The sequence below is a fragment of the Radiomyces spectabilis genome (genome assembly GCF_025331425.1).
Source record: "Radiomyces spectabilis strain NRRL 2753 chromosome Unknown BYT42scaffold_8, whole genome shotgun sequence".
NCBI lineage: Eukaryota > Fungi > Mucoromycota > Mucoromycetes > Mucorales > Radiomycetaceae > Radiomyces > Radiomyces spectabilis.
This window is the reverse complement of record NW_026251933.1, coordinates 451938-475800: the sequence shown is the minus strand read 5'-3', so window position 1 is coordinate 475800 and position 23863 is coordinate 451938. Positions and strand designations below refer to the sequence as shown.

At 43.4% G+C, this 23863-nt stretch overlaps 10 protein-coding genes across 10 annotated transcripts; 4 read left to right on the top strand and 6 right to left on the bottom strand.

Moving 5' to 3' along the window:
• Nucleotides 1-174: 174 nt before the first annotated feature.
• Nucleotides 175-1556, top strand: BYT42DRAFT_546794 (uncharacterized protein; the record flags this gene model as incomplete). Its single annotated transcript, XM_051565909.1, has 8 exons — nt 175-368; nt 556-600; nt 665-719; nt 790-835; nt 916-936; nt 970-1014; nt 1081-1403; nt 1473-1556. The coding sequence occupies 8 exons, from the start codon at nt 175-177 to the stop codon at nt 1554-1556; spliced, it is 813 nt and encodes a 270-aa protein (XP_051422190.1).
• A 492-nt stretch (nt 1557-2048) lies between these two features.
• On the bottom strand, nt 2049-4139 carry BYT42DRAFT_605729 (uncharacterized protein; the record flags this gene model as incomplete). The annotated part of the gene is made up of 4 exons (XM_051571131.1): nt 2049-2368; nt 3372-3541; nt 3568-3886; nt 4072-4139. 4 exons carry the CDS (start codon nt 4137-4139, stop codon nt 2161-2163), a joined length of 765 nt encoding a protein of 254 aa, XP_051422189.1. The 3' UTR covers nt 2049-2160.
• A 130-nt stretch (nt 4140-4269) lies between these two features.
• Nucleotides 4270-4964, bottom strand: BYT42DRAFT_573293 (uncharacterized protein). The gene is made up of 2 exons (XM_051568710.1): nt 4850-4964; nt 4270-4778 (listed from the first exon to the last, which is right to left on the bottom strand). Exon 2 carries the CDS (start codon nt 4758-4760, stop codon nt 4482-4484), a length of 279 nt encoding a protein of 92 aa, XP_051422188.1. The 5' UTR covers nt 4761-4778; nt 4850-4964; the 3' UTR covers nt 4270-4481.
• Nucleotides 4965-6489: 1525 nt separating this feature from the next.
• Nucleotides 6490-8090, top strand: BYT42DRAFT_573290 (uncharacterized protein). The gene is made up of 2 exons (XM_051568709.1): nt 6490-6958; nt 7053-8090. Exons 1-2 carry the CDS (start codon nt 6768-6770, stop codon nt 7972-7974), a joined length of 1113 nt encoding a protein of 370 aa, XP_051422187.1. The 5' UTR covers nt 6490-6767; the 3' UTR covers nt 7975-8090.
• Nucleotides 8076-9097, bottom strand: BYT42DRAFT_573286 (40S ribosomal protein S22-A). The gene is made up of 3 exons (XM_051568708.1): nt 9076-9097; nt 8709-8864; nt 8076-8422 (listed from the first exon to the last, which is right to left on the bottom strand). Exons 2-3 carry the CDS (start codon nt 8839-8841, stop codon nt 8163-8165), a joined length of 393 nt encoding a protein of 130 aa, XP_051422186.1. The 5' UTR covers nt 8842-8864; nt 9076-9097; the 3' UTR covers nt 8076-8162.
• A 3373-nt stretch (nt 9098-12470) lies between these two features.
• On the top strand, nt 12471-14095 carry BYT42DRAFT_498037 (major facilitator superfamily domain-containing protein; the record flags this gene model as incomplete). Its single annotated transcript, XM_051564538.1, has 2 exons — nt 12471-13184; nt 13253-14095. The coding sequence occupies 2 exons, from the start codon at nt 12471-12473 to the stop codon at nt 14093-14095; spliced, it is 1557 nt and encodes a 518-aa protein (XP_051422185.1).
• Nucleotides 14096-14308: 213 nt separating this feature from the next.
• On the bottom strand, nt 14309-14728 carry BYT42DRAFT_614848 (uncharacterized protein; the record flags this gene model as incomplete). The annotated part of the gene is made up of 3 exons (XM_051571896.1): nt 14309-14391; nt 14465-14572; nt 14650-14728. The coding sequence occupies 3 exons, from the start codon at nt 14726-14728 to the stop codon at nt 14309-14311; spliced, it is 270 nt and encodes an 89-aa protein (XP_051422184.1).
• A 70-nt stretch (nt 14729-14798) lies between these two features.
• BYT42DRAFT_573278 (uncharacterized protein) lies at nt 14799-16738 on the top strand. The gene is made up of 3 exons (XM_051568707.1): nt 14799-14901; nt 14987-15008; nt 15092-16738. Exon 3 carries the CDS (start codon nt 15096-15098, stop codon nt 16632-16634), a length of 1539 nt encoding a protein of 512 aa, XP_051422183.1. The 5' UTR covers nt 14799-14901; nt 14987-15008; nt 15092-15095; the 3' UTR covers nt 16635-16738.
• A 155-nt stretch (nt 16739-16893) lies between these two features.
• Nucleotides 16894-17532, bottom strand: BYT42DRAFT_594130 (ribosomal protein L16p/L10e-domain-containing protein; the record flags this gene model as incomplete). Its single annotated transcript, XM_051570746.1, has 1 exon — nt 16894-17532. The coding sequence occupies one exon, from the start codon at nt 17530-17532 to the stop codon at nt 16894-16896; it is 639 nt and encodes a 212-aa protein (XP_051422182.1).
• Nucleotides 17533-20567: 3035 nt separating this feature from the next.
• BYT42DRAFT_573276 (uncharacterized protein) lies at nt 20568-22056 on the bottom strand. The gene is made up of 4 exons (XM_051568706.1): nt 21667-22056; nt 21072-21556; nt 20942-21001; nt 20568-20852 (listed from the first exon to the last, which is right to left on the bottom strand). Exons 1-4 carry the CDS (start codon nt 21900-21902, stop codon nt 20764-20766), a joined length of 870 nt encoding a protein of 289 aa, XP_051422181.1. The 5' UTR covers nt 21903-22056; the 3' UTR covers nt 20568-20763.
• Between the last annotated feature and the right edge of the window lie 1807 nt (nt 22057-23863).

The window sequence follows — 23863 nt, the reverse complement described above, 5'->3', positions numbered from 1 at the left end:
TTGTATCACTTCGTTTGACAATTTTGGGGATCATGCGATAAACGGGCCTAATAGAGAAAAAAAAGGTGCCTCAATGATACAACATGCCGAAATTTTTTGTTCTCAGTTTAAAAACATCAAAGAAATTTCAAAACCATTGTTGCCAAAACGCTGTAATTCTTTCTTACTCCTCGTATGACCACTTCTATCCATGAACGCTCTGCGCTTGCTCAGCGTCCATTTCGCATTCGCAAATCGCTGAAAGAACTGGTGTATAGACCTCGAGTTCAGAAGCATCGACAAGTCTCATTACCATTACCCCCGTTACCTCCTCATGACCATACCAGAGACGAATACGTCTACGACATCTTGTACGAATGTCAACGAGGGTCAGTGAAACCGGTCTAAAACTGACCAGCGAGTTGCGCTTTGGGCGGTTTTAATTATCATTGTAAAACTCACCCCATCTTTTTCCCGTTGCAGCTCATGGACAGTTGGCTACAGTTCGAAAACGCAAGTATTGGCGGTTGTATGATTCAAATGAATTGACAGTCTCACCTAGGTTGTCGTGATTAGTTTGCTTCAATTTGATCCCAGTCCATGGTGCGATGCCGATATGAGGTACGCATGGCTTTTCGTCGGGCGATTCACCACACTTTGCATGAATGCTTATTGGATGATTTAGATACACTCCTATGGATCCAAAGACATACCAATTGCCGGATCCCACGTGGGAATGGGTAAAAAAAAATCACGCAATATCGTTTTTGGTAATACGGTGTATAGCTTATTCATCGATTTCCTCTTTAGGTCAGCAAAGACTGGATGGTTGACATGACGGACGATGTCGATGAAGGTAAAAAAAAAAGAATCTGGTTTCTTTTATCTGCATTGATGATTTTGCCACAGTACGATGCAATGTCGTACGTTATGCAGATTTGAAGATGACCTATGGAGGTTGGTTCTTCATAACTAACACTTTTGAAATAGCTGGGTGGCAGTACGCTCTCAAGTTTCACGGAGCGGCATGGCACGGTACATACATCTATGCATACCCACGCGATTAGCCATCTCGGTTACTAAAGATCTTTGTGTTGACAGGAAATTACAAACATTTTCGATCTTTTGTACGACGGCGCCGGTGGATCCGCCTGAGGCATCGTATTCAACCTCAGCAAAATACCCAACAACAACAGCAACAACCAGAGACAGATAAAAGCATAACTTCCGTGCCCACCAGAACATTGGTCTCTGTCGATCGTTCGGAAGAATCTTGTTCATCTTCGCATGATGATATCCATACCCGTGAACAACAGTTATTTGAACGGATGCATCAGTGTCGATTGGATCGTGAGCGTTGGGATATCTTGCAAAAGGAGCTTTCATCCGCTGGCCCCGATTTTGAGGATCTTATTCTCCACAAAGTAAGCGCTTCGGATTCTCACTTGAAGTATGTATCCAAGTAACGCTCACTCGACCTTGCTTCATGCTAGGCACGCGATTACATGGCAATATTTGATTTTGAAAACTATAAGCAAAAGTTTATTCATGCAAGTAGTCATTTCCTGCTATCATAATTAACGGTACCATAGCTTACTAATTCTGTGCACTTAAAATAGCGACTGTTATCTGCAAAGCATCATACCCCTCATTCATCTACTTCAAGCAGCTCTTCGTCGTCTCGTCCAGTCACATTTTCGATTCCCGAAAAAGAAGCATTAAGATCGCTTTCTTTTTATTCAGACGTTGAATCCATTATTCAAGATCTTCAATCATCCTAAAAAGAAAACAACCAATTCCCCACCGATATTTCTGTTTTTTCATCATTCTTTGCATCATAAACCAATCACAACACAAAATTTTATCATGTCGTAATTTCTTATTCAATGTTTTCATAAATACCTTCATTTTGGCATGTGTCTATTCTGCAGAATAGTCTTCAATGATTACTTTTTTTGTCGACACAGTCGGTGGAACGCTAGTGAGCTATACTGTCACCCATTGATATTGGACGGGGACCGAATTAACCGCTTATCGATTTTTGATTGCCACTTTCGATTACAGTTTATTCAACTTTTGAAGTCACAAAAAAAATCGGTGTTCAAATGACCAATAAAAAAATGGAGAAGCAACCAATGAGAAATCAGATTGAACGAAACAAATTGGGAAAAAGATCATAAGTCAAAAAATGTGGTCAGACAGACGAAAAATAGAAAAACAAGTCAGTATGACTATAGAATGCAGCTGGCTTACCTGTAAACATCTACAGGCCTTCGTTTCCCGGAAAAACCAACCAAGTGGGCCAGGACGGACTACGCAGTACTGTTCAGCGCTTGTCGAACGTGGAGAGCACGCGCCGGAACCGTCGATGGTCGGCCAGTTGAATAAACTATTATAGGAAAATCATATTTAGAATTACAAATTTCTATTCTTAAAGGAATCAACAGCCTTGAGCTTACCTTCACTTCAATGCAAAAAAAAAAGACAACCTCGGAGAAAAAGATGACCTTGAAAGGTAGAATGGAGGTTCGAGGAAAAGGAAAGAACGTTGGCAGACGCGGTGGGATGTCCATTTTATAGACTTTTTTGATGGACTGCTGTTGAGCCAGTCACTGTTGGGAAATCTCGTGAGAAGTATCATCGCATTAGCTGCGATGTACCAAACAATAAGGGGGGGAGTGGTAATAGAGCAGAACTCAAAGAAGCAAACAAAAAACTTTTCATGTCTTCAAACCAAATGTGAAAGGACCGTAAACCTAGACGCGGTACTACAAGAAGCTTTTGTGGTCTCTTGCATCCGAATAAGGAGGCCTCAAAACATCAGCTGCAATGCACAGTAGACAAAAAAAGAGAGAAAGAGAACAGTGTTCCACGGAAGGACAGGAAGCAATCAAGAATCATGATACCATTCTTTAGGATAAGTCGAAGTACAGGAAAAATAGGGACCGGATGATATCAGAATTGAAAGGTGGCATCATCCATGATCGAGAACTTCTGTTCACTTGCCTTTACTATTTGAGTGAAGAGCTGTATTGTTCATTTACGGTACATGCAGTTATGAATGAAAAATATTTTACAGGCGGTGACGACGACGAAATTCGTAGTATGTGAACACTTGCCACTACATCTGCTCACCGCTATGTATCAACTCAATTCTAAAAACATCGCTGGAGTCCACAAAAGTTGCCACTTTTCAACATGTGCGTAACACTATAACAAGACATTCTCCGGTCGTATGCAACGCCGATATCAAAATGGTCAGCCTTAATCGGCTTAGGTGTCATTTTATCCTAAAATAAAAGAAAAATAAAAGGATACTGCTAAAGATCGAAAAGAGGCAGCAAGATAAGCGACTATGCAAAAATAAGAATACACTAAATGAGATGCCTTACCGGACAGCGTGACGAAGCGATGCAAATACTGAACCGATAAAAGTGTGAGACGCGACAAAGGCGAGCAAAGGACGTGTTACAAAGAAATAAAAAATAATGCATCGGATTTGGGAGTTGTGTCCTTTCACTGTCAGGGTTCCGCTGCTGCAAATCTGCTCGACAATATGAACCTGTTGTACCCCACCAAGGCCCTTACTGTTGTATCTAGCTGCTGATACAGTGTGTGCCTCACTAATTCCTCGAGATACTCGGCTCGAAGCATCTGGTACCACGCCAGCATGTCCTCCGCTGAGGAAGGTCGGACGTCCCCTCGAGACAATCGTTTGCATACAATGGCCTTGAGTAGCTCGTAGGAACACAGCGACAGGTAAAGTTCCTGGAACTCGATAGCGGCTTTTCCTGCATCATAGCTGATCGCACCAGCATGTCGAATGGCGAGATATAGGCATCTATCGGTGGCATCCGGACCGTACTGGACGATCGCCAATTCGCCAATATGTGGCGTATAGGAACGTCTGTATGTTGCTATGGATCTTTTGCCGTCGTATATCTGGTCAGTGCACTGAGCAGCGTATCATCCGATTCGGGTTCTTCTTGTGGTGATTCGATCTGATCAAAAAAGTTGATGTAGGCCAGTGAAGCAGGATACCAAGAAGATGCCAACACGTCAATGTGAAAAGTGCTGAACAAGAGTTTTGACATCCCACACAAGAACACGGGACGGACAATACGCAGGTACCGCGAAAGGTACGGTAATCCGATCGTCATGATTTGGGGGATATGCCAAACATATCTACAAAGGCGGGCAGCCGTAGGGAGCACAATAACAACCTTCAATGTGGAAGTGAAGGAAAAGGGAAAAAAAAAGAAGTCAAGTGCTGCACTTCCTCCGATTTTTCGAGAATCTCTGAAAAAGGCCCACAGTCTCATTTCTTGCCAACGTCTTTCCAACATTTTATATAAACAATGGAACTACTGAAATATGCATATACAAATACAACAAGATGAAGTAGAGTGTAGGTTCGTGGATGTAGTGGGTATTGGCTGGATCGCTCGGAAACCCATAGCCTTGCGTTCTATGACAATTTTAAACGAATATATGAACGTCTTTCAAGCGGAATAAAGGTCTGTCAGGCGCGAAAGTACATCTTTGGTGATTTTTTGGTTGCATGCCGACAAACTTTGTCCAGCCAAGTCCGCCATGGGCCCGAAGTTGACAAGATTTGCAAGTACCAACGGTGGAATATGCTGATGCTCTCGCAAGCTTGTTGTAAACTTCTCAAGAGCGCTCCAATTCGAACTCTGTTGCTGTTTTTTATAGCTGCGGGCAGTTGACGCAGTATCATATGCCGTGATTGCTGAACTGAAATTTCCCGGTTTCTTAAACATGACGGCGACAGCTAGAGACTGCAGAAATCGTGATGTCAGTTTGCTGGCTGATGTAGATGACGAGCCGTAGCCATTATGGGGCATATTACACAAATTGAAGACTGTGGCCGGCATCATGGTTCGGCGTCAAATGCTTCATGGCCGCCAGGTAAGTGGATTCGTCGACAAATCGCGAAACCAGTTGCCGCAAGGACACCATATGCGTCGGCAAATGATAATTCCCCGGATTCCGCATTATGTCAAGATAGCGCTGGATTTCGGTGTCACAATAAAAAATCTTGGCTGTCGAAGGGCGAATTGCTTGTGGCGATGCTGAAGTCTCTGGTCCGATGTCAAGTCTATTTTGTGAACGCAACGGAGCCGACATTGTTAGAAAAGATACCATCTTCCTTATAGCCGGCTGAGTTTCGATTTGGATAATCGACAAGTTCGAGCTGTCCAATCTGCATGTGAACCTTACGATGGGAGCCTTGCAGTGGTTCATAAAATAAAATAATGTTGGCTAAAGATGTAGTCGCCTAACAAATTCTCCCAGTTATACTTTTGTTGAAGGATGACATTTGTCAAGAGACGTGGTTATACTATACTGATGGAACAGGTAATTGTTCGTGGTGCACATGCTGTGTTTGAGGGTTACATTGGCTGGAGTGAGATAATTCTGATTACGAGATCTATGAAATGACTTCATACTTCCTGGTATGGTAATATTGCGTGAGGATACCAAGACAGTCATTTCTTAACTTTTGTGGTATGGCAGATATTTGGTCGCAAAATTTCACCCTTACCTTGGTCCTATGCATAACATTGCGATGGTGAAGCAGCGATGCATAGCTGCTATGGTAGAGTACTTTGCAACGCCAGCTGGGTTGATAGTGCCTTCCCTGGTTTGTGATAACGACCAAAATACAATTGAACACAAGCATGAGTATCACATAAACCTTAATGGAGACTTTCTTTTATATTACCCAGAATCCGATTACTCAAGGCACCATGAAATCATGGTAACTGACATGCGCAACTTGGCGAGGCATCGATGTCTTGTATGTCCTTTTACCATTTGTCCATCTACTGGTAGGTGAGCTTACTGTAAGATACGGCTGTTAATCGTTCGTTGTGTTTTTTCTAGATTGTGAAGTTCTTCAGTATTTCTTTTTTTGGCTAGATCTTTTTATACGATGGTTGAATATCTTTGCAGAAAATTTATAGGCGTAAAATAGGAATGACAAAGATACTATTTTCTAGTTCACTCTCTACTTTCTCTATTCGATAGAGAAAAGGATACGTGTGATGGTAAAAGGAAAAAAAAAGACAGTATTATAAAAAGTAACGATGGTGTGTCTGCTCTGCTCACTTTTGAAAGCTGACTAAAGACGTATCGTAATATTATTATGCACGAGGTATACATGATGACCACCTTTATATCATCGTCATAATTCGGGTTACTCACAAACCATCTTGCTTTGTGTCATCTGCGTTCTACGTTTTACCAGGCACCCTTGGTTTGGTGTTTCGCTCACAGAAAAACTGAGCAACAAAGTGAGAAAAAGAAGTGACTTGTTGATAATCCTACAAAATACATCATCCCTCTCCTGAAAGTTGTTCGATTGGATAGCTGACAATGGATTAACCCGACCAAAGTGATGGAATATCCGATGATCAATATATTATAGTCATACTTGTTCAGATGACAATAAATTACAGAATCACGCATCGATTGGCAGGTTGGACGGAACAGCCAAACGACGACGAGAAGCGCAACCGATAAGAAGCAGCGCATGGTTTTCTTGTCGGGTCCTGAAAACCGAGAATGGTCTGGTACAAAAAAGTCAAGTTGAGCTCTCTTTTTCCGCCCCTTAACTCCACCCCACACACACAAATCACATCACATCTTACGTCTCTTTCGAAACACAAAAAGCTCAACTGCGGAAATAAGGTTTCGTTCGACTTCTCGGACCGTTGCCTGCCCTTCTCTTTCTCGTTACCGACCCGTCCACCACTTCATTCGTCATGGCATCTGCAACTTACCAAACTGTTCCTGTCGATGATCAACCATTGCCCGCCACCGACCGACCCAAGCGATCCCGTTCCTTGGTGGCCACTTTTATGCTGGCGGTGTGCATCATCTCTTTTGTCCTGCAGACAGAACTCGCTCAGTATGTGCAGAAAACTACAAGCTATCAAAAGCCATACTTTATTCTGTAGGTTATCTTTGCTTCCTCTTATTTTTTCCAGTATGATTTGATTGCGTTTTTGTGTGATGTGATTTTGCACCTCCTAAGTTCTCCATGTTAGTTATGTCGGCCACAGTTGCTATATTTTCATGCTGCCAATTCAATTCTTTACCGAGTGCATCGTGGCCACCCCAGACAAACCTTTCAACTTGATGTATCACGTCAAAGAGACAGCGGCATCTTGTCGGAAACACATCCAGCGATCCTTGGCCGAACTGCGGCGAGAGCAAGCGGTTTCCGAAAAGTATTCCGATCTTCACTTCATTGTCGTCAAAAGTATCTGGGTGGCGATCGCTCTCACTGTCCCAGCGTACTTGTGGTATGTCAGTGTGAATTTGACCAGCATGTCCAACTTGACAGCCATCTACAACACAAGCTGTTTCTTTGCCTATTTGTTTTCCATATTCATGCTCGGCGACCAATTAGTCGCCTCCAAGATCGCGGCGGTGGCTCTATGCATGCTGGGCGTGTTTGCTATGGCTTATGGCGATGAGAACGACGATACCGACGATCATTCCATCCTTGGTATCCTTGTTGCCCTGTTGGGAGCCGCCACCTATGGATTTTACGAAGTCTATTACAAGAAATACGCTTCTCCGGTCCGATCCACTGTTTTGTTTGCCAACTTTGTAACAGGACTTATTGGTGTCATGACACTTTTGCTGTTATGGATTCCCATTCCCCTGTTACACTTGACGGGCTACGAGCGTTTCGAATTACCTGATCTTCGCACTTTTGTTTACATTCTCGGCGTGGCCTCCATGAGCCTTGTTTATAATGCCAGTTTTATGTGTGTCATTGCTTTGGTGAACCCGGTGTTTGCCGCTGTCGGTGTGATGCTTACGGTCCCCGCCGTAGCCGTCGTCGATGTTTTTGTCACAGGCAATATGGTGCCCACCTCTACCATTACAGGCAGTGTATTAATCCTGATCGGTTTTGTCATTCTCAATCATCGCGTCAAGAAAGAAGAATCAGAACAATAGATATTTCATAGTATTATACCTCTCTCTCTCTTTGTCATGTTTGACAACCCCTCCATTCGTCCCTCTCTGCCCCCCCAAAAAAATAAAAAATAAAGCCAAAATTGGATACGTGTAACACACAGCTTCAATATTTTATTAGGATGCATTGCCTCTTCGAGTTAACAAAGGGACACCAAGATGAAATGCATTTAGTAGAAGAAACCGAGGATCTTGCCACCAGCGTGCTTTCTACGGGCTTCTTCGTGATCCATGATACCAGCGGAGGTGGTCATGACCAAGTAACCGAACTGACGGGAAGGCAACAAGTTGGAGGTCCACTTCTCGAGTTCAGAGACCTTGATGTTGAAGCGGGGAGAGATGACACCGCACTTGTTAAGACGACCGTTGAGCTGGATAACGATCTTGCCGGAACGATGATCATCGACTTCCTCGAATTCACCAATGTAACCTAATAAACATAGTAAAGCATCAGTCATCGTGTTCTCATATGAAAAATTGATTCAACCGAGAAACGAAAAAATGTCTCATTGATTTAAACAAGCCACAACACAGAAACAAGTTGCGCAAGTGTAAGATCTTGAATGTTATTATACCGTAGATTTAAAAGCCATAAACTGTGTGGATAAGCAGCTTACAGCCAGTTATACTACGGAAAGGAAAAAACAACGAAAGTTGTTTTTCCCTCTTCCTCCCTTCCCAAGCAAATAAGAAGAAAACCAGAAATGCATGCTTACCGTGCTTCTGCATGACAGACAAGAACTTGACAATGACCTTGGAAGAGGGACGGATGAGAACTTGTCTCTTGCCACGCTTTTCGGCGTTGTTGATGTTGTTCAAGCAATCGTTCAAGACGGAGACTCTGACCATTTTCGGCTAATAAGAAAGCTGCGCTACAAGGAAAATGAAAAAGAAAAAAGATCATTCATCAGTAAAAAGACAGCAAACACACGAGCTTCCAAAATGAGTGTCCATCCAATAAAGAAGGGATTCATAGAAGCCATCGAATCTCTAGCAAGTAGTCCATAGACTTTTGCAAGTGATGTGTGTGTGATGGATGAATGGATGCCATGGATAGATGCAATGGATGGATAGGTAACCTACCTGATGTGTGCAGAAAGAAGAGGGAAGGTTCATCGTTGCCAGGTCACTGTTCCCTATTGAGCACTTCCCGTGACGGGGATCCAAATCTACGGTGCGCGCCGAAGTCGTTGTGAATAAAAATAACGGTCACGGATGTGGCGCTTTCGGCTCGACAGGTGCTGTGAAGAACCACCGATATTGAAATGCCATTGGGTTACATTGAAACTACGCAACGGACCTCCCACCTTATTAAAATGTTTGGGAAGTTATGCGCGCTAATTCAGTCACAAATCAGCCACGTCGGGTTTCCGCTACATAGTGGGTTTTGTTTGGGTAATTTTAAAACAAATATTTATGATTGATTGAAACGAAATGAATTACATGATTTACTGCGGTGGAGATACCTTTCTAGACCATGATACATCAATTCGATTTAGCAATCTAACAAAACGCATTACACGGCAAGATTGATTCTATTCCGTAACTCTTTTATTTGCTCATCCTTTCAGTTCTTTCAATAAAACACCCTATATTATTCTCAAACGTTTTTTGCGCTTCTTGCAGTCTTCCAGGACATGTTCGCTCGACCTCGAGAAACTATCCCAACAATTCTAGACGCGTCCAACAACCCAATGTTGCTACGACCCAAGGATCGGTAGAAGTTCGTTGCTCTACATGCCAGCAAGTGGGATATCAGCGAAGTAGCCATTCAGCTTTCCCATTGAATCCGAGGAGACTGGCTATGAGGGAAGCAAACGACAATGATACTGCGGAACGCATCCGTAGATTACCTGTATCCACTGATGATACCGAGCTCCCCTGTAGACATACCTTGGGACGCATGAATGTTGTCTGCAATTTCTGTCAGGCACACATGTGGGCCAAAGAAAGCTCATCTGGATCGAACTCCAATCCGCAGTTCCAACTCTGCTGTGCCCAAGGTTCCGTTGTGCTTCTACCTTTGGAGCCTACACCTGCAACCATCGCCCGTCTCCTTCGTAGCGATAATGAAGAAGGACGGGATTTCCGTGAGCAGATCCGCGCCTATAATACGAATTTGAGCTTTACTTCGGTAGGCGCCCAAATAGATGAATTCGTGGCCAACAATCGCAACGGAGCCTACTGCTACCGTATTCAAGGAGGCATTTACCACCAAATCGGTGGTCTACTTCCGCCAACCGAGAGTCATACCCCTGCGTTTGCCCAAATGTACATTTATGATTCCGACACACGACTTGGACACCGACATGCTGTGGCACTTTATCTGCAAAATGCCACCCTTCTCATTCTACGAGGTCTGCTTACCGAAGTCAACCCATTCGTACCGTTGCTGCAGTCAATGGCCCAAGTTTCTGAAGGAGCCTTAGACGTGTGACTGCTCATAAGTGTGGAAGACGCTCCTGATGTTCGTCGATACAAAGCACCCACGGCTAGCGAAGCGGGAGTGATTCTGGTAGACAATACAATCAAATAGTAGCCGCAATATTGTGCTCCGATCGAGAAGCCGTGAGCTTCGACGTATCAGCGAGATGAACCAGTACCATGATGCTCTCCAATATGTCCTGATGTTCCCGCATGGTGATCTTGGTCATAATATCATGGTTATGCAATGGTATAGCTACCAATTAATGATGCGAGAAAACGGTCACGACCTGCTTTTGTACGGACACCTATTCCAGCAATATATTTTTGACATGTACGCCAAGCCGGAGCAGGATCGGCTGGCTTACTTGCGACCCAGCCAGACAAATCTACATACTGAAAAACACTCTCAAAATAGGGTCGAAATATTGGCTATTTTTATATCATAACTGATGAAAAAGGAAACGATTAGTTTTTTTTTTCGATCGAGCTCATACAAGATGTCGTCAAACGACCACCGAATGCCGATGAATGCAAGACGTCGGCGTCCAGTAGCAAGTAGCTTGCCGAAAGGCATTGGGTTAGTTGTTATATGAGGAAAAAGTATGCCAAAACAAAATAAAGAGGAAAAAAAAAATTATAGACTTTTACGCGTCTAGTGGATACCGCCTACCAAAGATTTCTCATATTCACATTGAAACAACCTTGCCGTCTTGAGTGTTTCCAAGGAATCCCTTTGGTCCCTTCATTTTATCGATCGCACAAACGCCAATCTCCGCAGTTTAAGCGAATCGCACTTCCAAAGAAGATGGTCTTGTGACTGTTTTTTATGGCCGTCTCGATTTCTGGCCAACCAAAAGAGCGGGGGCGACGGATCACTTGCGGTCCACACTCCATTGTTTCCGAAAACTGCATGCTTTGCTCATACCAGGTAATTGTAAATTTTGGACAGAAACAACGTAAAGTAATTTATTCAGTTATTTCCCGGCGTGAGTGGAAGAAGTATATGGCCTCATTAGATTATCGAAAAGGACGAGCCTCTTTTACCGTCATGATAATGAAATAACAATGCAATGCAAACCACCTTCAGTACTGTAAATAAACCCTGAACTCCGGATATCCTCATGACCATAAAAGCTATTCAAGCGCATAGTCGCAGATTCCTATAGACACGTGCAGCAATAGGCACCCAAGAGCAACACTTTTAAAAGCGCACTACGTCTGATGAATTAAAAAAAAACTTTTGAGATGCATGGAGATTATGTAAGTATGTCGGCATGGTAAAAATGCTGAAATAAGATTGGTTACCTGTTGGAATTTAGTTTAATTTGTTCGTCAAAGAGACATCGATGGCGTAGGTTTTTGGCCCGCCATGACCTTTTGCCGAAATTTTTTTTGGGTCTCCATGTTTCATCCCCGGAATTTGCAAGCGAAACAAAAGTAATTTTAAGCTTCATATTACACGTCATTGTCTTTTTACACATGCAATAAGACAATTGTGTCCGCAGCCCGCATTATAACGATAGTAAAGCAAAGGCTGTCACACTCCCACTTTTTCGAAGCCTTCCTCCTGTCCAATATCAGAATAAAGATAATGACGCTACTGTTTTCGTTTTTGTGTTACGTCTCCCTGCAGGGATGTCCGTCGCTTATCCGACGATCTGATGGCCAGTTCCGATTCACAGTAATAGACAGCGTGAAAAAGGTATTGGCGGTTCACGGGCCAATGATTCGGAGGACACTCCTGCCTAACGACGGATTTTAAGCTCCGGTCGTTGCTTGGGCTGACGGATAAACCCTTATACGATGGAACGCTCCCGAAAAATGAAATGAAAAAAAATCCGGATCATAGAATATGCAAAGATCTAATTTATATGGTCTAGAGCATTTCGTATAATATATAAGGACGCTGATCCGACAATTGATTTTGTTACTGTCATCTTTAAAAAAAGAAAAGAAAAGACGCACGTCTGTTATCTCATATATCCCTCCCTGATTCACTCACTCCCTCGTTTTCTGCCATGTCTTCATCCCCGGAACCTTTGACGGTCGATATGCATCGAGTGAATTCGACCGAGACAAATGTGAGCACAATTCGTGAGCAAGTACACGACCAGTTACCTCCTGGTATCGTACGGACGCGATCCATCGTACCGTATTCATCAAGGCACACCGATCTCGACCAACACCGCACCCATGATTCGGAAAAGGGAGCGATCGTCAACTATGTCAATTGGGAAGTGGACGATCCCGAAAACCCTCACAATTGGTCTACTGGTTATCGATGGTTGTATACCATGATTGTTGCCGGTCTTGTGGTATCTGCCGCTTTTGGTTCTTCGGTGATTACCGGTCGTCTTCAGGGTGTCGTTGATACCTTTGGTGTTTCCATGGAAGTCTCCACGCTTCAAGTGTCACTCATGGTCTTTGGTTTCATGACCGGTCCTCTGCTTTGGAGTCCTCTTTCTGAACTTTTTGGCCGCAAACCCATCTATGTCATTTCGCTTGGTATATATACCATTTTCAACATTCCCTGCGCTGTCGCCCAGAATGTCGAAACCGTGCTGGTGTGTCGTTTCTTTGCGGGATTTTTCGCTTCCGCTTCGCTGACGTTGGCCGGTGGAAGCATCAGTGACTTGTTCCCCACCGAAACACGAGGTAATGCTATTGCATATTTCGCGGCTGCCCCGTACGCCGGACCTGTTCTTGGTCCTTTGGTCGGCGGTTGGATCTCTGTCGGTACCCAAAATTGGCGCTGGATTTATTGGGTAAGACATAGCAAAAATACTAAAAATGACAAGACACAGACTAAACCAAATTCTTTTGTTCATTTTAGGTGAATATGATTTTTGCTGGTGTGATGTGGATCATTATCTGTTGTATGCCAGAAACATATGCTCCCACCCTGCTCCAGAAGCGTGCCAAGCATCTGCGAAAGGAGACAGGCGACCCCTCGTACGTCACCGTTGAAGAAGAATTCCCTGTGCCGCTGTCAGAACTGATCCGCGCCAACTTGATCCGTCCCTTCCAGATGCTGGTAACGGAACCAATCTTGTTGCTCATGTCGGGTTATATTGCCATCATCTATGCGCTTCTGTATGCCTTTTTCTTTGCGTACCCTATTATTTTTGGCGAAGTCCATCATATGAATGACGGTGAAATCGGCCTGACCTTTATCGGTGTACTCATTGGTGTTGCTTTTGCATTGGTCGCTACGCCCGTTTTGGAAAAAGTCTATCGCCGCGCTGGTGCCAACCGAGCTGGAGGCGTGGCTACACCCGAAGATCGATTGCCGGGAATGATGATCGCCGCTCCTTTTGTCCCTATCTCGCTTTTCATCTTCGGTTGGACATCGTATCCGTGGGTCCACTGGATCGGTCCCACTTCCTCTGGTATCCCATTTGGTTTTGGCATGGTGCTTGTGTATTATTCCGCCAACAACTACATCATCGATTGCTTTCCTCGCTATGTCACCTCGGCTTTGGCGGCCAAAACTGTCGTTCGTAGTGGTGGAGGAGCCGCTTTCCCTCTATTTATTGTGCAAATGTACCATCGCCTGGGAAATCAATGGGCAAGTACTTTGCTGGCCTTTATCAGCCTTGCCATCGTTCCAATTCCTTTTGCGTTTTACCGATGGGGACCTCAAATTCGCGCTCGGTCTAAAACCGCGACACATTAATTTAATATCACTTTTGCATTCATTTACTTGTACTATTTAATGCTATCCCATCCTACACACACATTCACGTACACGATAGCTCCATTTCCATAGATTTAAACCTTTGTACAGCTCTACCATTTTATTTCTTTTTTTAATAGATTCAGCTTTTTACACATTATTTATCATTGTATCTTTTTGGAATCATGAATGATGATGGCATGCGTAGACCTTTTAAATTCTGGAACCACCTCCACCGGGACTCTGTCGGGCACTAGGATCCTTCAAGCTTGTTTCGGCCGTAGTCTCATGTTTGGCTAGAAATTATTCAGAAAGCAAGTGAGACATTGGCCTATTCCCGAGGTTCTTTTTTATCTCTTGTCAACTTACCGGTGGCGGCACGTTCAGTACCCCAGAAAAAGTAAACACCACCTACGACGGCAATCATAGCAGCAGCAGCGTAAAGGCCAGGACCGGATCGCTGTTGTCGGTTAGCCTCTATGTTTTTGAACGACAACATTAGTCTGAGCCAACTACTATCGAAGAAAATCATCGTTATATAATAGAACACGAACCTTCGGGCTCGCCGGCTCTGAGGATGCGAGTGTAGGCTTGTCGGGTAGTGGGGAACAATCGAGCGCTTCGAGAAAACATATTACTGGGGAGAAATTTTTGTGTAGAGATAATGGAACAAAGAACAAAGTGCAAACCCGCAATAGCCCATTCGATTTTTTAAATACGCGTGGTGAGATGGTATGTCGTGAACATGACGAATACATGTTTCGCTTTCCTGATTTGGTAAAACGTCGTCTCCAAACTCCGCGTTACTGGGTGGGAAAATTTTGCAGGAAAGAAAAAGTGAGCAACTCCTAACTCATTGGACCCCTCCTAACCCAAAACTCACGCACGCACCTCCCTGTCATGGATAAAACTACTATATAATAAAGGCAATGTTTTAGGTTTCTGGGGCCTTCGTTCTTTTCTTCAGTGACTCTCATTGACTTGTAACAGACCTACCCTGATGGCCCTGTCATATCATCGTTTACATGATGACGACGTGCTCGTGCCTGTCGATAAGACGATCCCCCGCCTAAGCGTCACGTTGAAAAGTTCGGAATCCAATCAGAATCAAGAACCGATCTTTAGTCAGGGTGATGTCGTTTCGGGGACGCTCACGATTGATACGCCGTGCCCTCTTCAAGTGGACCACCTACGGATTGTATTTTACGGCAGCGCTCAGGTCCATGGCCAAGATTGTGATCATGCTCTACCCATTGGCATTTTTGACTATCTCATCCATAAGCCGGTTATTAACACTGGCATGCGTATTGTGAAAAAATCAAGTTCCGTTCCAACCGCGCTTGAGAGAAACAGCGACGAGCAGAAACGGCTGTCTGTAAGCCACGATGACAAGCACTATCATCAGCTGACAATAACGGGATCCGAAACAGGAAAAGGCGAGGAGAGACATGAAGAAGCGCCCGTCATGTTGGGGAAACATCCTCTCCAGAAGCCGAAAACGGCTTTTCACAAGAAAATTGAAAGTCTTCTTCGACAAGTGGCCAGTAGCGATAGCGTCACGGGTAGTGCATTAGCTTGCTATGAAAACGATTCTACGTGTTTCGAACTGAACGCAGCCACGCATCACATCCCTTTCAGCCTTCGTATCCCATCGCATCGTCGTCTGGCCTCCTCATTCGACCATCCCAATTTCCCTATTCAATACCAAGTAGTCGCTCTTTTACTTTGCAAAGACAAATCCACAGGTATCGATCGTATCGTTTACGCCAAGGCACCGATGAAATTAGTGTCGACGGTATGCGTTGACGATGTGGGTGATAATGGTACAGTGCAAGGCCCCTGGTTCGCTTTTAGCGGCACCGCCTTATTGTCTCGGAGACAGGTGAAAATCAAATGCAAAAACGACGACGTACTGCTGTCACCCCCCAACGTACGATACACTTCTTGGCTGAAGCGATTTTTGTGTGCTACGGGTTTCCTCTTGGACCACCGCAAGTGGTTCCAGTGCTGTGCGCAACTAGCCAAGCCGGCATTTCTCCGAGGATCCTTCATTGATCTTCGCATTCACTTGATCAATGGCATGGCGCGCACTCTTTCTTCTGTCGGTGTTCACGTGCAGTTGGTGAAGCGTATTTTGATGACGGCAGGGATTTCTGAAACGGCCGAGACGACGACCGTCTGTGTATCGGATGTGGTCTTTCAAAATGATACCGTGTCCGACATGGATAAAAACCAATCCGTGTTGGATTACAGGCAGTTGATATTCGATTACAACCACCTGTTGCAAGTCCCCCACGATTGCCCATGCACGATCCCCTCTTCCGACACACGACATGTTTTTGAACTTCGTTACGAGTTGTGGATCTCTTTGGAAGTACGTGAAAGCACAGACCGCACGCCGCGACCACTGAATTATTCTCAGACTCACACATTGGTTGCCAACGACTTTGCCAAGGCGATGGTTTCCCTGGACAACCGAGAGGGGCGTGTTCATCATGTCCATCTTCCTCCTGTCGGTGTAACCATTGGCAACGCATAACGGTTTTTCAGAAAAAATCAAGTGTGATTCTTGAAAAACTGATCAACGCCCATCTCCCTGTCCCCATTATTTATATTACCCTTAATGCAGCTTGTTCTCCTTATTATTATGATAATCTATGATCTTCATCACCATCTTATTATTTGTGACACCCTTCTTTTCTAATGAACTTGTTTTTTGGTCATTATTTGATATTTTACAATGTGTGGAAGAGAGAAAAGAAAAAGAAAAAAACATTCTACAAAAATGGTGACAAGTATTATTGCGACGATGACGATGATGGTTCATCGGTTTTCGGTGATGCCGGTGCGGGGGCGACATAGCCTGCACCGACCACACTCTTGGCACCACGTTCGACGAACTCGGTTTTAACGGGAAGTTTGTGACTCGCGAGACGGAAAGCTTCTTTGGCGATTTCTTTACGCATGCCCGAGATTTCAAAGATGATGCGGTTCAGCGGTACACGGCATGCCCAGTAGTCAAATGTACCTTTGCCTTTACCCATACGGACTTCGTTACCTTTGCTGGTGACAGGTATATCGGGAAACACTCGCATCCACATTTGTGATCCTTTGACAGGTTTGATTTTACGACGGACCGTGTTGTGAACGGCCGTCAATTGTCGGGCGGTTAAACGAGCCCCTTCCTTGATGCGCAAACCGAAATCACCGAATTCCACTGTGGTGCCCTTGGTCGATCCGCCCGTAGGCAACGGAATTTTGCCCTTTTGCGACTTGCGATATTTCGTTCGTCGAGGAGAAAAGTTGGAAGCGTAACGGACAGTGGTGACGGGTAACGCAGCACGAGGGAGAGCCGTGTTCTTGGTAAATACATTGCTAATAACCGACGAGGTCGCCGATAAGGCGCCAAAGAGACCTCCCCTGTTCATGCTCAACATGGCAAAGGTGTGTGTGTATGTTATCCGAACCGCTGCGTTGCAAGGTAACCTTTCAAGCTGGGACGGTCAAAATATCCAAATAAACAAAAATTGAGACTGTTGATTTGCTGGGTCTGAATATCCCCGCGCAAATCCGAACCTTGGGCCCTGACCAAAAAAAAAAAAAATGCCCGTTGCTCTGGCAATCGACGGACCTCAGCGTTCCAAGAATGACACTGCAAATTGGCCCTGTCAAGCTGCTTCTCGTATTTGTTACTCTTACTCATAGCTGATTGTTTATTTTGAATTGAAACCGTTTATCCTAAAACATTGACTTGGCACAGTCAGTTCATTTGGAGGTCATTTGCATACGTCCTCATGCACCATTATAAAACAGCATTGACAAGTGTATCTGATAGTACCATAGTGACAGCATTTTGTACTATTGATGGAGAAAATATTATCTTCCATAGTGCTAGTTTTTCAGAAAATGCCAGATAAGCTACCAGGTTTGAAATGCAAGCTTACACGATCCATCTTGAGGTTGAGAGTTCAACGTATCACTTTCGCGATAGATACTGTCTGCATGCAGATAGGAAATATTGCCTTAATATTGATGTACGATTTAGTATCCTACATGTTGATACGATTTGCCTTAATTAAAAGCTGCTACTCAAGTCGTCTTGTAGATAAGCTGGTCAGTGGCAGAATGTGGCCTTTACAAATTACATTTTGTAGGGGAGACTGGATCCTAAATTTCACGGGTCACCACGTCATTGTGGACGATATTGACAAGGTGACACGTTATGGATTATGTCCAGAAGAGTAAAGAATAACAAAGCTGGTTCATCGGATGACTAGGGGTTGGCCTATGCGTCTTTCCGAAGCTTTGAGCATGGATACCGTAGGTATGGCAGCTTGAATGGAAATTTGACAGAAGATCAATCGTAATATGGGCGAGAAACCTTGATCAACAGAATTGACACAGCCCGTTTACGATTATATGTACATAAAAAGCGAGTTTCTCTTTTTCTCCAGAAGCAACTGACATGCTTGCTCAAGGCGAAACAGGATAGGATGAGACAATGCTGTATTCAGCTCTGGTATGAGTGACGGTCAACTACATAATGAGAACCATCCCCTTTATTGAAAGTTGTGGATTTTCGAGGGCTTATTCAGCACTATATCATTTCAGATGCTGAGACTCAGAGCTAATGTCAATGTCAATTAATACAGCAGGTGCAGGTGCTACCATGGCAATTATGGACAATATTATATTAGTGAGACAGGCGCAGGAGTGCGAACGATAAAAAGAACCTACATGGAATGTAAACTGAATAACATCATAGGATACAATGAACGACGAGGAACCGAACTAAAAGGTTGACCATCTTGGAAGATGGTTGATTATTCATCTCGCTTGACATTCAATATTTGATGCCCGACAAAATTTGTCCATCGTAATTAAAACGGGTCCTTTTGTTCCTGAAGTGAGAGCGTTGCATTGACATGAGAGACTAAGGACTTCCCAGTTACTATTGTCACGAGTTGCTTGGATACATACAGCTGATTTATAATAGGAAATATAGAATGGATGCAGCTTTCGAATTGTAAAAGAAGTTGTAGCATATTCTCTACAGAAAAGCTTTAATTCTACCATTTTTTGTTCGATAGACGTTCTGGAAGCAGTTTGTTGATACAAGAGACCAGTAGTGAGGTATTGAAATGCCGATTTACACAAAGTTTGTGATGCCACATCCAATGAAGTACGAGTAACTTTATGTCCCGGAAAGAGTTTTGGCTTATTGGGCCAATAATAACATTGCGATCGCTGAAAATCCTCGATGGCCATGCCATGTTTCTCTAACTCTAAATGGTCCTACACTAATGATTCATTTGTACCACTACACCAAGCGTTATCGCGTAACGTCTGATCCTGGCATTGGCCGTTTGAATACCATGGAGACATTTGCCGTTTTCGTCCAACATGGGAATTCTAAATGAACATCGGTTTTTTTGTCATCTCGCCCGCAATTGTTCTGTCTTCGCGGATGAAAAGCCCCGCAGCGAATCATGTCACAATACAGCATTGAATAGTTTTTCCGTACTTCAGTAAATATCCTTTAGAACTTTTTGGAACCTTTGGAAAACAAAAAGTGCATCCTCAGATTTCAAAAAGGTTAGGAACCGAGCTATGATAATTCATAACGCCCATCCTGGTTTTCCAATGCTTCGGAACATCGTTCGTAATATAATCAATCATAAGATGCTTGCATCACTAACCGTTTACATTCAATGAACAGATGATCTAGATCTAGTGGTTCATGACGTATTATTTACCGGGAAAATGGGAAAACAATTCCATATCTCGAAAATGGGGATTCTGAACAATCAGCATTTTTTCCACTTGCACCTTTCAAGACACTTGCAGCAGCTGGAATCATCAGGTGCATGCTGATTTTTTGACAGCTAAAGTGGCAGCCACACGCTCATCAGCCGTAGATATTGTACTATAAGTTACTGTAATTCCAAGTTCGCCGAGACTTCGGTCTCTCATATCCGATGCAAAAAACACAGAGCACAAATACCCAACATGGTGTGTCCGCTTACTCGTTCGTGTTTAGGTTAGTGTAACTGGTAGAAAATGGTTTGTTTCCTATCAAGGGCGAGCCCATTCTACTGAAACGAGTCTGAATGGCTGGATGAAGCAGTAGTTTCTTATTTAACATTAACGAATGCATCACGATTCGATTGTTGGATACTGATTATTGGTGATAAAAAGTTGAATGGATGAAAGGCATGAGTTTTGGGACGGGCAGATACGGTGCCGGGGGCGACGGAAAACAGAGAATTAAGGTATGGCATTTTGACCGTAAATAATGGTGTCATTCGTGAATCTATGCTTTTTCGGGATAGCTTATTTTAGATGGCTGCGCAATGACGTTGGGACTTTCCAGCGACAGTGCAAAATAGTGCCATGCTATTTCAAAAATGTAAAAGCTTATTGTCCAAGGTGCATAATGATAGATTCCCGAACGGTCAATGACAAGTGAGATGCGTTATTTTTTCAGGCAAGGGTGGGGAGGTAAAACTTTAATATTACTTCATTCATCAAAGCCGGAAAATGTTAGGAAAATCAGCGCTGCTATTTTCAAAAGGACGTTTTTAAGAAAAAAAAAAATACAATATATCGGTGATACTAAGGATACATAAAAAAAAACAATCAGCTACTGTACAGTTTGATCAGCTGTGTTACTGGCAAGAAATGCTGTTCGTTGGCACTGTGGACCAGCCACTAGTGGTATCCATGAAAGCGTTGTCGTTATTACGCAAGGGAAAAGCTAAATTATTCCAATTGAACATTAGCCTTGAATAAAAAAAAAAAACGGGGTTGGATGCCGGGATGGGAATTTTTTTTTCTTTCACTTACAGTACAGGTCAGGGACCAAAGGATCGGTAAGCGATGACTCTTCAGGCATCCGGTAATAGTCTAGTGCGCATTTGGAACGTTGCGTCAATCGCGGTCTGTACTTGATATTTGTACCTTTTATCGGATTTACCTTTTTCGGAAGGCTGGAAATCAGCCTTGCTTTCGAGAAGATGAGTCTTTCGTTTATCCATGGGATTCTCGAGAAGATCGGGCTTCATCATCAAATCATCCATCAGGGGGTATGAAGTCATGGCTAACCAATTGTTGTAGGGCAAGGAAGGTGTAGAAAGAGAAGCTTCCTGAGGCGTGGGAGAACCGGAATGAGTCGCCTTGCCTAATTGCGCCTGATTTTCTTCGTGAGCCAAAAGTTCGGCGAGTAGTCGCTTGTTTTCTTGCTGCAGTTGAATGATCTGGTATCGATAGCGTTCTTCTTTTGACAAGCTTTGTTTCACCCAGTCCAGCGCCTTTTCCACGATCACACTTTTGGAAGGACGACGATAACTTTGAAGATTGGGTAGCGCCAGCGCTAATTGATGGAATTTGCTATTCAAAGTTTCTCGTCGAGCTCTTTCGATAGCATTATGCTCCGCCCGTCGTTCGGCCTTGCTTAAAACTCTGCACGATGATAACAAAAAAGAAAATAAATCGAGTTAGCACACATGTTTTTTCTTATCAGTCAATAAATATAAAAGAAAAGGGCAAAGGAAATGAAACGAAAGTCATACTTTTTAGCCGGTAAACTACTGAAATCTTGATTATTATTGATGAGTTCTTGATCGAAAAGATCTTCCGTTGGGTATTTTCTCATCATGGTATTGGACGATAGAGCTTGTTTATCGGTCAAGTCGGCTTGTGTAAAAGGGAACCGTCCAAATGTCATGCCCATTGGATGATAACCTTTCTTTGCATAGAAATCAGATAACGTAAAGGATCTTCCATGCAATCCACAACGTTGAGACATCACGTAAAAAAACAAGTAGGTAAAATAAATATCGGTGATAACAGAAAGAAGAAAAAATCAAGAAAATGGAATGATAATGATAATAAAATGATATATGGGCAATAGTTTACAAATGTGAAAAAAAGAAGAAAATAGCAAGCAAAGAAAGAGTGATGGAATGCCAAGGAAAAAAATCATCCGCCTTTTTATACTGAATGTCAGCCAATCTTATTACTTTTATAGGTAAAAAGAAAAATAATCAGAGAGCGGCATTAAAAGATCGCTTAGCCGCTTGAATGTCAGCCACACAGTGAGTGGACGTGACACATCAGTTCTCCATGAGCTTCTGTGCTAGGTTGTTACGGTACCCGTGACCCTAACGATGGTGCTACAAAAGCGCTTTTTGCTCGATGACTATGTCTTATTGATAAGAAAAAACTGTCCAATCTGTCATTTAACTTTCATTCCACCCCACCACAATCGAGCTAGCACAGAGGACGGGTAAATGTAAAACGATCGCATTGTTGATCATTTGCCTTTTTTAGTCTTTTTTTCTTCACTGAAAGGCCGACTGTTGTCATGAAACGGTTTGCAGAATGAGTACAAAGTACCAGGGCCATGATGTGACAGCATCTGTCATATCAACGCCAAAGATCTGGGCGCTTTTTCCACGTGAAAACGGCTCAACTCGACAGAATAATCGTCATTGCAAAAATGTTGCTTCGGCAGAATCAATCCATTGGATTTGCATGAATCAATTAGACTACGAGTTCAATTGACAAAATGCATTAAACAATCAGTTGGAAGATGTTTCAGCTAGAACCCATCCATGGAACATTAGAGATGGTTTCTCTACACACGATGAATTCATCATCGCCCTGCATATGTGATGAAAAATAACAACTGCACGAAAACAGAAGCGTCTCCAGCTTGTCATTTGCCTTTTTTGAATTATCGTAAAAAATCTACGGTTCCTCTAGATTCAAAAAAACCCGACGGACTTTCTACAAAAGCTCAAAAGAAACGTGGATAGGCACAAAATTATCTATAGCAGGCAAAAGATACGATCGGTGACCTCCAGTTTCGGGGACACTGAAACTGACAAAAGGCATCTGGTATTTTCCGTTGGTGTGCCAACCATCGATCGATCGTTTTGAAAGCCAAACGGTGAGATTTTCCGATCACGGACCTTGGTCGACTCCATTTTTTTACAGAAACCATGAACTTTTTTTTTGTCAGCGATCGTGAAGTCTGTTTTCTCGTCTTTTGTAAGACGTCTGTGTGCCTTTAATTGAGTCGGTACCTGTGCTATTCTTAGGCGAATATATCACCATGCGCATTTTTGGGACACATAGAATTCTTGGTCCCAGAATTTTGGATACGTTGCTGAGATGTCCAAAAACTTGGGGTTTTGGGACCCAAGAGATCGGTAAATTCATCTGCGCCAATGGGACCTGAAAAAAAACCCCCCCGTTTTCTTTATCAATTGCTGCAAAAGAAATCTTTTCTCAAAACCACAATGCACAAAGTAACGCGCAAATAAAAAAGAATAGCTAGTTTGGCAGTATTATTCAAAAGAGGGCAATTGTTGTCAGTGGTGAAAAATTAACTTGCAGTATTGAAATTTCGCAAAGGTGGGAAAATAGGCAAAAGGCACTAAAACCACGCATTTTGTGCGTGGATTTCAGTATTGATTCCCCGCCAGGAGTCAAAAAAATCTAGGAGTCTCGCCATTGTTGTCCTGATGGATGTAGTACATTACGTAAGTTTGACAACATGAGCAACCTGATATTTACATTTTGAGTAAACATTAACACAGTGTGCCCATACCGACTTGGATTTTCCAGTCGAGCAAGTAAAAAAAATGCACATAACAAATAACCTTTTTTGGTCACCTCTTCATTTCAATCCCAGTCAAGCAACCTAACCTTATTTTCGTGTCCCGAGGTTACGCAATCCCAAAACTGGGAAGTCAGGTCATT

Coding starts and splice junctions, on each gene's coding strand:
- BYT42DRAFT_573278 (XM_051568707.1), top strand. CDS start 15,096: ATGGCCCTGTCATATCATCGTTTACATGATGACGACGTGCTCGTGCCT.
- BYT42DRAFT_573293 (XM_051568710.1), bottom strand. CDS start 4,760: ATGTTTAAGAAACCGGGAAATTTCAGTTCAGCAATCACGGCATATGAT.
- BYT42DRAFT_573276 (XM_051568706.1), bottom strand. CDS start 21,902: ATGTCTCAACGTTGTGGATTGCATGGAAGATCCTTTACGTTATCTGAT. Junction 21,557..21,666: donor AGTAGTTTACCGGCTAAAAA/GTATGACTTTCG, acceptor ATCATCGTGCAG/AGTTTTAAGCAAGGCCGAAC. Junction 20,853..20,941: donor TTTGGTCCCTGACCTGTACT/GTAAGTGAAAGA, acceptor GGAATAATTTAG/CTTTTCCCTTGCGTAATAAC.
- BYT42DRAFT_573286 (XM_051568708.1), bottom strand. CDS start 8,841: ATGGTCAGAGTCTCCGTCTTGAACGATTGCTTGAACAACATCAACAAC. Junction 8,423..8,708: donor GTCTGTCATGCAGAAGCACG/GTAAGCATGCAT, acceptor TATGTTTATTAG/GTTACATTGGTGAATTCGAG.
- BYT42DRAFT_573290 (XM_051568709.1), top strand. CDS start 6,768: ATGGCATCTGCAACTTACCAAACTGTTCCTGTCGATGATCAACCATTG. Junction 6,959..7,052: donor CAAAAGCCATACTTTATTCT/GTAGGTTATCTT, acceptor TCTCCATGTTAG/TTATGTCGGCCACAGTTGCT.